The 13,648-nt window shown below is 39.5% G+C and overlaps 1 protein-coding gene across 1 annotated transcript in view; it reads right to left on the bottom strand.

Annotated features, from left to right (window-relative positions):
- ghrhrb (growth hormone releasing hormone receptor b) overlaps positions 1 to 13,648 on the bottom strand; it is a 45,941-nt gene that overhangs the window by 20,790 nt on the left and 11,503 nt on the right. Inside the window, exon 2 of the mRNA XM_075485990.1 lies at positions 12,359 to 12,467. Within this exon, the coding sequence (XP_075342105.1) occupies positions 12,359 to 12,467 (109 nt within the window). The remainder of the gene's footprint in view (positions 1 to 12,358; positions 12,468 to 13,648) is intronic.

Below are 13,648 nucleotides of genomic sequence, written 5' to 3'. Positions count from 1 at the left end.
ATTTGCATTTGGTTATGAGGACTCAAGATGAAGTGAAATAGGATTTATGGGGCTGATTTAGGGCAGAAACACACACCCTCGGTGCAAGTTGGAATAAATTATGGCATCTAAATAAACCGACGCAAGACGCCAACTTTGCATTTTCTATATAGCCTGAGGTCTGAAGCATTTTCAGACTAACAATGTTAATTTGGTTGCTTATAAGAAGGCGTGGAGACGTGAAGATAGCTTGTGGTTGGAATTATTGTACATGGTTAGGGTTAGGAAAATATAAATGGCAAATGCTTAAATGTTTTAATATTCGTGGATCTTCATTATATCAATGACAATAAGTTTTGGACATGTGGGAAAAAGTACCTTTTGTATGATTCATTGTGAAACTGGGCTTAGAAAATGTGTATTTGAGGCAAATATATTGATTTCTGATTGATTCAAAAGGAAGGAAGCAGTGCATTGATCGGGAGCGAATCTTACTAATGAGAAAAGTTAACATTCTTTTGGAAGAAGAATTGTTTCAATCCAGCGGTTAGCTGCCATCAGTAGTTTTGCTCTTTCAGGCTCTTTCTATTTGCTTCACTTCCTCGTAGGTCTGTGTATTTTTACAGTGTACATAAGAAGAAACACACACAAACTCACTGAGAATGAGACCATCAATTTAAAGTAAAGCAGGTACACAACAGTCCATCATTATTTCAAGATGAGAGGGTCAGTTAATTTAAAAAAAAAAAACATATGTGGTGTAACAGGGTTCTTATAAAGACCTCCTCAGAAAAGAGTTCCCCGTTATCCGTCCAAGAAATAAACAACAAAACAACAAACAAAGTTGAGTTAAAGTTACGTTTTTTGTTTTTTTTTACGTGCTAATATTAATTAGCTGAATGAAATTAAAGCGGGTTCTGCATCGGCCTGTCGTGGTGAAGAAGGAGCTGAGCCAGAAGGCGAAGCTCTCAATTTACCGCTCAATCTGCGTTCCTTACCCTCACCTGTGGTCACGAGCTGTGGGCAGGGACCGAAAGAACGAGATCCTGGATACAAGCGGCCGAAATGGGCTTCCTCTGCAGGGTGTCTGGGCTCTCCCTCATCCGGGAGGGGCTCAGAGTAGAGCCAGATGAGAGGGCTCGGGCATCTGGTTAGGACACAAAGTAAGGACTGATGATGCCTCCTGTTAGGCACTTTCCATTGGGAGGAGACCCCGAGGGAGACCCAGGACACGTTGGAGAGATGTCTCACGGCTGTCCTGGGAACGCCTCGGGGCCCCTGGGGCTGGGGGCTGGAGGCTGGGGCTGAGCTGGAGGAATTGGCCGGGAACAGGGACGTCTTCTCTGCTCAAGCTGCTGCCCGACCCCCGGAGGAGCGGCAGATGATGGACAGATGGAAATCAAAGTAAGGGTGAAATTACTTTAGAGTGACCACCAAATCCCTAAAGGCTAAAAGATACACATTTGTGAATTTCAAGATCCATCTTATTTCTCAGCAAACATATATATTTTTAGAGATTCTAACAATAAGAAATCCTGAGGATGACCTTGCTTCATCAGAGGTGCGCAGCAGTGCTGGTTCACAGCTGCCATCTAATGTGACTTATTGGATTGTTTTCCTTGCAGAGAGCTGCGAAAGGTCAAACCTGGCTGCACGGTTTTCACCGCGACATTCGAGGATTCACCCCTTTGACATTTGTGTAACTGATAACAAACATCAGGAACAAGTTATGAAGAAAGCTTCGTCATTCCTGTGACAAACATTACGAGCGGGGGGAGAATTAAATTGATCAAATGTCACAACGTATGGCCTTTATTTCCTCTTCACTGCCTGCACATCTCAGTTTATTCCTCCACTGGCTTTCCTTCTTGCAAATCACTTTTTCAGACTTTTCATGATTCAATAAAGCACACATCCACTGGTGCTGCTGCTGTAATATTGTTACAAATAATACAAGAGTGAGGCTCTGGTGGGATTTACACAGATTTCAGATGAAAGGGAAGCAGAGGAGGACAGACTTTCAAACAGAAAAAATTGCTTGACCAAAAATGAGCTCTGTCATTTGAGCAGTGTAAATGACAGATTGTGGAATAGTTGAGTATGTTCAGAAGAAGCAGATGTCTCAGCTACCCCAAACAAACTCATCTAATCTGCTCTACAAAACCAAACTCTGCAATCCTCCGCCGCACACGTCGTCACACTGAACAGATTAAACACCTAAAGAGGGCCATGAAGTCCAAATTTAGGTAGATATTTACAAAGCAAAGTCTCTTAAACTAGTTCCTGCAGCCAACAAGAGTGAAGACGGAAATATTTCCTTCTCATAGGACAGGGTGAAACAGGCATGACATTTAAATGATTGTATTTGTGTTGATTTTATTAATCAGAAATGTTTTTTTTCTGGCTGATTCAGGTGAGACAGGAAGCACAAAAAAAGACACAAACCTGTATATTTGGTATAAGAAGCCTTGCATGGGTGTCTCTTGGAATGTGTGAATGAGAAACACATGTAAATCACTCTGTAGAAACTAGCCAAGACTAAAAACTTGCTATAAAAGAGTGGACGATTTACCATTTTGTGTTTTAAAACTAGAAATGACTTGGTGCCACAAGTCAAAAAAGGGGGAAAACACAAATTAGACGGATTAAACTCTGAATGAATGATAAAAGTTTAATTATTTTTTATCCAGGCACTGACTGTTGCACATTTAGCTGCAAATATTTAACATAATTGCAAATAACATTTTTTGTTTAGTCCATCCTCTGTCCAAAAGCCAAAGACTGGAGTTTATTCTTTCGTGTTTTTAGACCAGTTGTTTCTGCAGTAATACGTACTTAGCAACTTTCCACCCCCGTATAATTAGTTGTGAAAACGGCAGCTGTGGATGACCTGTGAATACTAAGAAGCCAGGACGGTCGAGGTCTGTAATGATCTGTGGAAATGCCAACAGTGGACCGTGACAGCCATGTGGATGACACACACACACACACACACACACACACACACGCACACACACACACACACACACACACACACACAGATAGCTCTCTGAGTTTAACTATGATTATCGTTTTTGAATGAAAAACATTGTTAACCGCCCTGTCTCCCGCATCTTTTTTTCCCCCTGTCACTTATTTCCTCCATTTCTTCTGTTGTGGTGTTTCTTGTACTGGACGTGTGAAGGTAATTAACACAAATGATAAGAAATCCGTCCCTTCTCCCTCCAGCGGATCGTTATTACTGGCTGTAGAAACAGAAACGGGCAAAAACCGAACGCGATGATTGCTGTTGTTTACCCTGAGCAGTCAACTAATTATAAAACCATTTATTTCAGAGCAGAATCTTTTCATAGGGCTTTTGCAGCAGAACCATAACACGAGTCATCATTTTCTAATTCTTACAAAATGTTAATAACATAACGACGAGGACGCAAAAGGGCTAAAAACAGTAAGCTTTTTTTTAAAGATGCTTTTACTTTTAGTTTCTAAATTAGATGCTTTGCTGTCTGTATGCAAGCTGCTTCGAGACTCAGCCTTAAATTGATCAAAATCCACATTGTTGTTTATATATATATATATTATTTTTTTCCCTTCATGCAGTTACACTATATACACCACCCCTTTACAGTGAAGACAATAAATGCTATTTCCTTGTTTCAATCTTGCATGACATGTGGACGCCGTGAATTAGAAAGCGCCGATATCATTACATCCACATTGCTTCGTTATCTCAAGCCCCGCAACACACTACTTTCTGTTTCTGAGCTTAGTTATAAATACCAAGTGTGTAATTTTTTTCTTTTTTCTTTTTTACCCCTCTTTTTCCTTATAGTGACATAAGAAAATAGACATTTTGCTGTTCAATCACTAAAAGATGCCAAAAGTCTGTCCAAACTTTGACTTGTGTTGGATGTTGAAACTTACACGTCAAACATGTAGAGCATTGGACTGATTTTCCGAACCATGTATGCACATCTGATGGACAGCTTTTAAAGTTTTTAAAATCTAACACAGAGTTTTTGCTCCTTGATGTTGAGAAGATTCTGTGCCATTTATGAATTCACGTGATCGAGTTAGTCCTGCGAGGCCTTCAAAAGAGCTGCGGCTTTCTTCTTGAGACGCAGCTGAATTTGAGAATCATCTGCATAGCAATGAAATGCGATTCCATATTTTTTTGGAAATAGAACCTAACATAAAGGGAAGAAGTTACTGGATCAAGAATGGACGCTTGAGGGGTGCATGAGAGGGAAACTAATGATCAGAAACCACCCTGCCAGACAGCTTCTGTCTGTCAAATATGAATCAAACCACTCAAGGTCAGTTCATTTCATTCCCAGTCAAGAGACAAGGACGCCATGATCCCCCATGTCGACAGTTGTCCTACATTTGTATCTTTGGTGCTTCTGATATGCAGTTTTACCTTCTCAGAGGTCCAAAGAATGACTCAGAATAGTGATCTGACTGCCCGGTTTATAACCTGCTGGCATGTGGGTGTAGTGGATGAGTTCCCATGTTTTTCTGCGTCCTTCATGATATCAAAGGAATGTGGTTGTGGCAGCCAGTTAGATGTGGAGTGCCTGGACCAGCTACTCCAAAAAGATTAAAGTCCAGCCCAGTTCTGCTCTTTCCTTGTCATCCCAGCATGTATTCTCTTTGATTTATATTTTGTTTCGCTCACAACACTTCACTCTTCATGCTCACATATTTGCATCGCTTCTGCTTCTCACTGAAACACTCCATGTTTATTTATAAGAAAATGTCCTGATATTACAGCTTCCATTATATCCCTTTCACTCATGGCCTGGGATCTGTTTTGTGACAGTGGCATTATCAGTTTAACATTTGCTTTTGCTTGATTATCTAAACAGAGCACTCTGCATGAACATTTTTCAGTATCAGGGACAAGATACACTGAGGTTTTTTTCACCTAAGACCTGCCGATACATTGTTCATTTGGGAAACATCAGGTCAAATCTTCATGAAACATTCATGTTCTTTTAGAAGTTGAGTAAAAGAGTGATCAGGTGGAAGAAACGACAACAATCATGGCATCAGTACATTCAGGTGGGCTTCTGTAGATCAGCACATGCCTGCTGGCAGGATGAAACACATTCACTTTCAAGATCTCACCTTTTATCAACTTTAAGGTATTAAGTCATTAGACATGTTTTGTGCAAAATTTAGCAATGACATAGTTGGCAGCTGGTTTCCTCTCCCAAAAAGACCAGGAGAAAATCATCCATGCATTCATCTCCAGTAGACGCCATTACTGTAACGCTCTTTTAACTGGACGTCCCAAAAAGAGCATTAAACATCTGCAGCTCATCCAGAACGCTGCTGCTGGAGTTTTAACCCGGACTAAGAGATCTGAACACATCACAGCAGCTTTAAAATCTTTACTCTGGCTTCCAGTCAGTCACAGAAAAGATTTTAAAAGCCTGCTGATGGTTTACAATCTGTGATCTGTTCAGAGAATATAAAGCCAGCAGAGCTCTTAGATCCAAGGACTCAGGTCAGTTGGTCCAGTCCAGAGTCCAGACTAAACATGGAGAAGCAGCATTTAGCTGTTATGCTGCAAACAAGTGGAACAAACTGCCAGTGGAGATTAAACTTTCACCAAATGGAGACATTTTTAAATCCAGGTTAAAAACATTTATTTTCTCATGTGTCTAAGCATGAAATCTGCACGCTTGTTTTTAAATTCATTTCAATGATTTTATTTGTTTCTCTTTATATTCTTTTATGTATTTTTAATGCTTCTTCCACTCCCTGCTGCAATGCTTTTATTTTATGTGAAGCACTTTGAATTGTTTTGTACATGAAATGTGCTATACAAACCAATTTTATTTTATTTTATTTGATTTTGATTTGATAGTTGAGATAAAGCAAAAAGTCTCTGCACCTGAGTCTGTTTCCACTTCCATCTGCTCTCCCATCTGACCCACATAACCTTAAAGCTTTTCCTCAGGACAGCATGGATGAATATTCATGCGTCGAGCACTCATTAAAGGTGGCTTAAATGTGCGTCTCCATGTGTGTGAGCAGCTCACTAATGACGAGCCAGTTACTTTAAAGGTTGTATAGAAGAATCTAAGTGCTGCTCTTCATCCTTTTTGCTCATTTTTGATGGGAATTAGTTTTCAGTTTCCCCTCTTTATCATTCTTGTGAGTAACTCAAAATCACGTAAATGCATTCTAAAGGCTCGCTTACATGCAGACAGAGAAGCAAGTCCCAGCTTTTATGAAAATGCCCTATAAGTAATGCTCAGCCTGGTTCAGAGCAGAGGATGCATTTGCATTCAGAGATAAGATAATAGCTTCCATCCTTCGCCCCTTCTTCAGCTGCTTGGCCACCAGCTGATGCACCATATGTCCTTATAGGATGTCTTACTTTGTGTCTGCAAATATATCTCTCCACATAATAACAAAAATACATAAAAAAATAAACATTTTATCTGCTTTTTTTCTTGGCAGGCATGAAATACATTCAAGCGTGTACAGAGAAAATATATATGATCACTGTCTGTCATTTTGAAATAAGCAAGCAGAACGATTTTTGCACTGCAAAAGGTACTGAGTTGCAGGTTTGTTTGAGCAATCAGTTTGTTTAATTCAGCAAAGATCACTGGATGTCTGGGAAGCCATTATGTAAACCCAACATATTCAACAGATAATAGTTGAGTTGAGTGATAGATTGATTGGTTAAGCCTCCAGGGAAACTTTGACTCGACCCTTTAATATTATTTTTCACTGCTGACTGGGGAAGTGAAACAGAGTCTCAGCCTGTTTCAATCACTCTTCTGTCCAGGCATGAATCAGCTCCATCCTCCCTCTTCCTGTTCTAATTGTCACATCTTTTCTTTGGATGAACACAGCACAAGGTGGCAAATGATGCAATTAATTTTGAGCAACACCAGCTGTCTCATCATGCAAGGTGAGGAGGGGAGAGAGAGCAGAGTTTACCCCACAGGAACGACCCAGTCGCACAACTCAAAACACTTCAAAACAAAGAGAATTCCTATTTCAGGTGTAATCAACATGCTTTTCAGACAGATGAAAAATGCAACACAGTTCCCCCAGACTGATGAGCTGTTCAAGTGTTTTGTTTTTCTGAGGCATTAAAGAAAGGATGTCCTCTGGTTCGGTTGCCTCGCCTTCTGCAGAAGAGGACAATCTTAAACAGATCCAGGCTTGGCTGGCCAATCCGTCTCTTTAATCCACATATTTCCTCACATGATTAGTTGCATTGATTGTGAAGCTGCTCAGCCAATTGAGGGATAGTCATGGGATAATAAAAAGAAACTGAGCTTGCTTTGCTTTTGATTAAAGAATAACAATCATTCGGGAAGCCATCCAACAGGCCTGCTGTGTGATGAGATCTTTGGCACATTTATCTCGCAGTGATGTATGAATATGCCACATAACTGAAGAAAAAGTTACAATTGTAGAAATGTAAAAAAGTTTCAGCAAATTAATTGTATTTGATGGGCCGTTGTGGCCTGATTGTGATGGTACTGCATATATAAAGCTTAGTACTCAGCTTTGTATATGTCACAGACAGTATTTATAATGGCATTCAAACTGGCTGAAGGCTTTAGGCTTAATTCTATAAAGATTCTACAAAGTCTTTTTAATGTATTTTAATTATCATCCAACAAATTGGGAGGTAGGCTGGAATGCCAACAGGTCACAGCTGACACACCTCAATAGCAGTGGCGGCTCCTGACATTTTTTTTAGGTAGTGCAATTTCCAGTCTGTGAAAGCTGCATCAGAGTGAGCTGTGCGAAGCTGAACCGATTGCACTGATGCAAACCTGTTATGCTCCCACACAGGAAATAAAATGTCCAATCATCCAGAAACTCCTTGTCTTCCTTAAATAAACACAACGCAGAGTCGAGGGGTTATTTGGTCTTCCAAATAACCAAAGTGACTCTGCAATTTCCCCCGTTATGTCCATAAGTACCATAAAAGTCCATAGGACTGAGGTATATTTGTCTAGGTAGCATAATTTATTGTAATAATTTTTATTGTAGTTATTTTTTGCATAATTTGCCAATCAGTTAATATTACACCTTAACCATTATTTATTTATTTTCCTCATATTGTTCCAGGATTCTATGAAATAAGTAAACACATAAGCTCTCAATGATAAGATTCATTCAATTTTCATTCTAAAGAATGTAATTAAAATGACAACATATAAATCCAAGTCAAGTGTTTATTGAAGTTTTGGAAAATATGACTTAGAAAAGTATAACCAGTTGTCAAACATGGTTAAGTGCAGCTTACTTATGTGAGATTTCTCTCTTTTTTAAATATAATACTGCACCATTAACAATGAATGTGTCATTATACATTCTGCTATCATTGTCAACATTATATAAAAGATTTAAATCATTACAAGTCAATGATTGAGCACAAAAGGGTAAGTTATACTACCTGGAAAAATAGCAGGGTTGGTGGAGCCCTGGGTTTCATCTTTGCCTCGCAAGGCGAGCCCGAAAATTCTTCCAAACTTCCTTCTCCGCATTAGTACGACGACTAAAAGGGAACTTCTGTCAGAAACACTACCGTATTGTTGCACTCGACACTCGCCATCTTCTTCATAGAATGTTTTTTTTTTTTCTTTATTGAAAACCACAATGTTACAACAACAAGTAGAATGTTCATGGTCCCGCGCAACAGACATATGACGAAAGCACGTTGTGCGTCGTTTGTGCGAGCACATAAACTCTCATAGAAAATGCATTGGGAGCAGGTTTTTTAAAAAAACGAGGTCCCATTCATGTCAATGGGAGCTTCCTGGTGCAAATTCGACCCTGACAGAAATCGCACAAAATGGGCGTAGCAACACCAGGCGCGACCTTAATCTGATTGGACAATGACATATACAACCAGTTTGCCTACAGCAGATCAGTCCCACTTTAGCAACTAGATTAAAAAAAAAAAACTCCGTGTTTGGTAGTGCGTCGCACAAATCGCCCCTATGGAGGAGCCGCCACTGCTCAATAGTTTTACGTTCAATATAACTGTTTAAACATCTGCTCTCTCCAGTTATTCTAAGTTTTGGTTTTGCATGTAAACCAAATCTACTTGGTTAACTTTATGATGGATGTTTGAATGTTTGGATGTGGTAGTATAGAGACCGACATGGCTTTCACCCATAATACCATTGTTTGTATCTGGTGTGGAGGGATTATTCCTCCTTCAAGGCAAAACTTTGGTGCATTAATAATTGCACAATTGTGCAGTAAAGTAATTAGAGTACATTAAAGAAAACCGGATTGATTGTAGTTGAGCCATCCTTCACAACAAAAGTCCTAAAAAATATTTTTATATAATACAGGTTGTGTTGTGCCCATCAACCATCTAACAGTACTGTTCCAAACACGTCTCACAAAATAATATCTTCTGTCCTGAAAACGTTCTGGTTAGGAGGAAAAAAATCTAGCGGTAAACTTAATTTAAACTTAATTCTCTTTTCTGCTTCAAATTAGTTTTGATTTGCTATTTCCTTTCACTTGCACACAAGGCATCATGGCATGCCTTATATTTAACATTCTCAATCTTCTAATGAGTATTACGCTTCTTTTAAAGGTCAGACTGTCAGTGGGAACGCAGTAATCAGGTCAGAGGTCAACGATACCATCGGAGCTTCATGATGTTGTTTTCAGCTATGGGCATTTATTGTGGAAGCTCCTGTAACCTTCATATGTGCTACCTGTCCTGGCTTTGATTAAAGCAAAAAGAAACTAATTTAGTTTCATCAGTGCTGCAAATCTTATATCCTGCAAAATAATCATTTCATACTTTGAAATGGCTTAGATGCTATTCTTCACCTTAGTCTAATTCATTATGCATGAACCAATTAATTTCCCAATCATTTCCACTTCTCTCTCCAATGGCTGAACTGTCTGAAGCAGCTCATCCCAGATTCTGGCCAAATGCTATGTTTTGCAACACAAGTAGGATGTAGTATTGGATTTATTCAGGTATATGTGAAACCAGGCACAGATTCTGTGGAAGGGCTAATCATAGAGAGTCGCCTGTATTTAATACATTCCTCTCCTATCCTGTATTTGTTCTTAAGTGTGCTCCATATGAAGCCCTGCCTGTCTGAACTGATGCATTAAAGAGTGTCATAAGCAGCTCAAAGACAGACTAAAATTAGATTTGCACTGAAGGTGTCTTCAACATCAACACAAGTAGGAGTATGATGGCGAAACGGGACCCTTCAGCCTATGATTATCTTTAAAGAGACATGACATTTGAATTTAAGAGTCACTGTAAAATTCGTGCATCACTCAAACCAACGAACGTGTCAAGTTCAGCCCTTAATGGCTGTAATTTTACTTCTGATGAGGGTGATGCCCAGAAGAAAGCTGTTTCTTTTTTTCTTTTTTCCCAGTGACAGAAACTGAAGTGGCTCATCGTATTTCTGTGAATGATCTTTGGATTTAGAGGGAAAATATCTGTTATTTAAACCTAATGGCTCAACACTCAAGGGTTACTTTTCAATGTCACAACTAAAATGTGCACTGGTGTTCGATATAGATGACCAAATATTCCTCTTGCAGCTCGACGGAGCTTTTTATGAGGAAAGTTTCCTCAGTCTAGGTGAATTGATGAAGACTCATAGATACATTTGCTTATCAGAACAATCTGTAAATCAAATCAAATCATCTTTTGTGAAGATGCAAAAGTGTCACATTACAGTGAAATGTTTCCATTGTATTTCACTTTTTTCCACACCACTGGTTTTATCTATGTTTGCAGACATCCTTGGAATGACACGTCAAATTCAACCTCAAAAGCACATTTACTTTTATTCTATTGGAGACAGTGTGAACCCAAGATATTTTGTCTCAACAGCCTAATTTAATTTGTTAAATGGATATTTATTACTTTTAAATCTTTTCAGAAGCAATGTCAAAAGGTGAGTGTCATCACGACTTATCAGAAAAGTATCCATGAAAGGCTTGAGAAGCAGACATAGGCAGAGAAACTCATGTTTGTTAAAAAATGTGTGAGAAAATCATTAAAACTGTTTAAAAACAATGTTCCTCAAAGACAGACTGGAAGCGATTTGCATATTTCTCCCTCCAAAGTGCAGAATATTATTAAAACATTCGAGAAATCTGGAGGAGTTTCAGTGTCAAGGACAAGGGAGCAAGCCTAAGCTGGACACCCGTGACCTCTGACCCCTCAGACGGCGCTGCATCAAGAATTCATTCATCAACAGCTGATAGAAGCACACGGACAAGGGATTACTGTGGGAAACCTTTGTCCAGCACTACGATCCAGAGTTCCATCCACAGGCTTTACTGTGCAGAGAAGAAGCCTGATGTTAGCCTGTTCCAGAGGCGGCGTCCACTTCTCTGGGCTCGGAGGCGTCTGGGATGGAGCGTCCCACGGTGGAAACGTGTGCTGTGGTCAGAGCCATCAGTGTTCCAGATCTTTGTTGGAAGAAATGGAGCAAAGAGCAGAAGGAGCATCCAGCCTGCTGTCAGCAACCGGTCCCTGCAGCCAGGCTCTGGGATGGGATGGGGCTGGATCACTTCTCCACTTCTGTGATGGCAGCATTAATGCAGAAAAGTTCACTGAGATTTTACAGCAACATGTTCTGCCTTCAGGAAAACATCTGTTCCAGGGACGTCCGTGCATTTACCAACAAGACGATGTAAAACCTCATTCTGCACACATCCCGAAGGCATGGCTGAGGAAGAAGAGGGTGCTGGACTGGCCTGTCTGCAGTCCTGATGATCCGTCCGGAATGGAGAATGTTTGAAACAACATGTTGTTCATCTTAAGACGTGTCAGCAGGAAGGGACAAGTGGGACAAAATAACACCTGAAACTCCTCGTTACTTCGTTTCCTCAATGCCAGAATATCTTTTAAGAGTTGTGAGGATTAATGGAAACTTTACAAAGTGTTAAAAGATTTACTGATTAAAGTTTTTTGGGGGGATGAGCTGCAGGTCTGAAAGGGAAAAATCAATGTATGTGAATGAAAAATTAAGTCAGCGAGAAAAATAAACCTGAAATATTTTGGGTTATGCTGTCTGCAATGATTTTAGACATCAACTAAATTTCTTTTCATTTCATTTACACATTTTTTATATCATTCAAACTTCTTCTGATTTTAGGATGTCGTATTAATTTCTCATTATATATCAGGAAACTGTTACAAGCCTAGTGTGATCAGTTTCAGACCTCAGTGCTGAGGTACAGCACATATAGGAGTGTTTGAACAAACAAACACTTTACATCAGCACACAATAGTCAGTTGATCCCTGTGAAGGCCTAAAACTGTCCCCAATTGGAATTGTTCCTCACCACAAGTCTTCGTTCCCACAATGCCATTAAAGTGCACACCGACCTGTCCTATCAGAGCGGTTGTTCTCCTCCTGCTTCAGTGTCTGGTAGCATTCTTCCTGAGCCTTCATGTGTTGCACAACCAGGGCACAGTCTGGGTGGATGGCCTCCGTCTGAGGAGCAGAAAAGAAATCAAGTTATAATTAAAAACAGACACCACCACATCGCTAACTACACAACTTTTAACATCCAGCTGTTTCGGTCACACCACCACTGAACTGACATTTGCAACAAGCCAAAACACACATAACAGCTACATCGTTCGTACATGGACAAAAAAATTTTAACTGGATAATGAAAAACTACATGCAAATAAGAGTTTTTCACAAAAAAAAACTATGGCTGGGCAACGATTAAAATTTTTAATCTAATTAATCACGTGATTTTCCTGATTAATCAGGATTAATCGCATTTGTATGCAAAATCCAAAAATGAATTCAAAAGTAGTGTATAGCTTTTAGCATTTAGTTTTATTTTAAATGTGCTGCCATATGAATGAAAGTGCCATAACATTTGTTGTGCAAACACACTTTTAACATCAGCATCTTTCTGTAGTTTTTATGTAGAAGCCTCGCTCCACTGTCTGTTTCCTTGAATGACTTGCTGCTATCAGTTGTGTGTTTTGCCTTTAAGTGATATTTTAGACTGGAACTACTACGCTGAGAAGACAATTCAACTTGGCTGTAAATGCAGGATTTTTTTAAAAATGTATTTTGAAAACAAAAGCCTGTGAGCAACAGACTTTTACAATAATAAAACCTTCGTTAATGTGCGATAAATTATTTATCGGCTTTAAACAATTAACAAGTTAACGTGATAATAACGAGTTAACTCGCCCAGCCCTAAGAAAAACATATATATTTAACATTATGTCAAGTCTGTTTGGAGAGATTTTAGCAACTAAATCAATTGAAATGATCCATCACTCAACTGACAATCAAGTTATTGATCACTTCTGTGTCAAAAGCACATAAGGGTTTAAACTGAAGCCTTATTCGATGCTCATCGCTGCCTCTTCGCCCTCCTGTGAAGAGGTCTCCCTCCTGGGATTAGCCTCTGAACAGTAATCATCCCCTGCAGCCTATATGTGAGTGTCTGATGACTTCCTCTAAGTTGTGAGATCTGATTTAAAGCTCCTCCATCTTTCACCTCATTTCGTGCCTTCTTAATAACATGAAAGCCAGAAACATGAAGGCCTGTAAAAACCTGAGATGTATAATTTCACACAAACCTGAAAAAACCCCGCCAACATCTGCAACCTGCGCCTGAAATGAATGAATCAGGTGTAAGGTGT

Source organism: Odontesthes bonariensis, chromosome 15 (assembly GCF_027942865.1).
Source record: "Odontesthes bonariensis isolate fOdoBon6 chromosome 15, fOdoBon6.hap1, whole genome shotgun sequence".
Taxonomy (NCBI): domain Eukaryota; kingdom Metazoa; phylum Chordata; class Actinopteri; order Atheriniformes; family Atherinopsidae; genus Odontesthes; species Odontesthes bonariensis.
The sequence above is the reverse complement of the archived record's forward strand: the minus strand, read 5'-3'. Positions and strand labels throughout refer to the sequence as shown.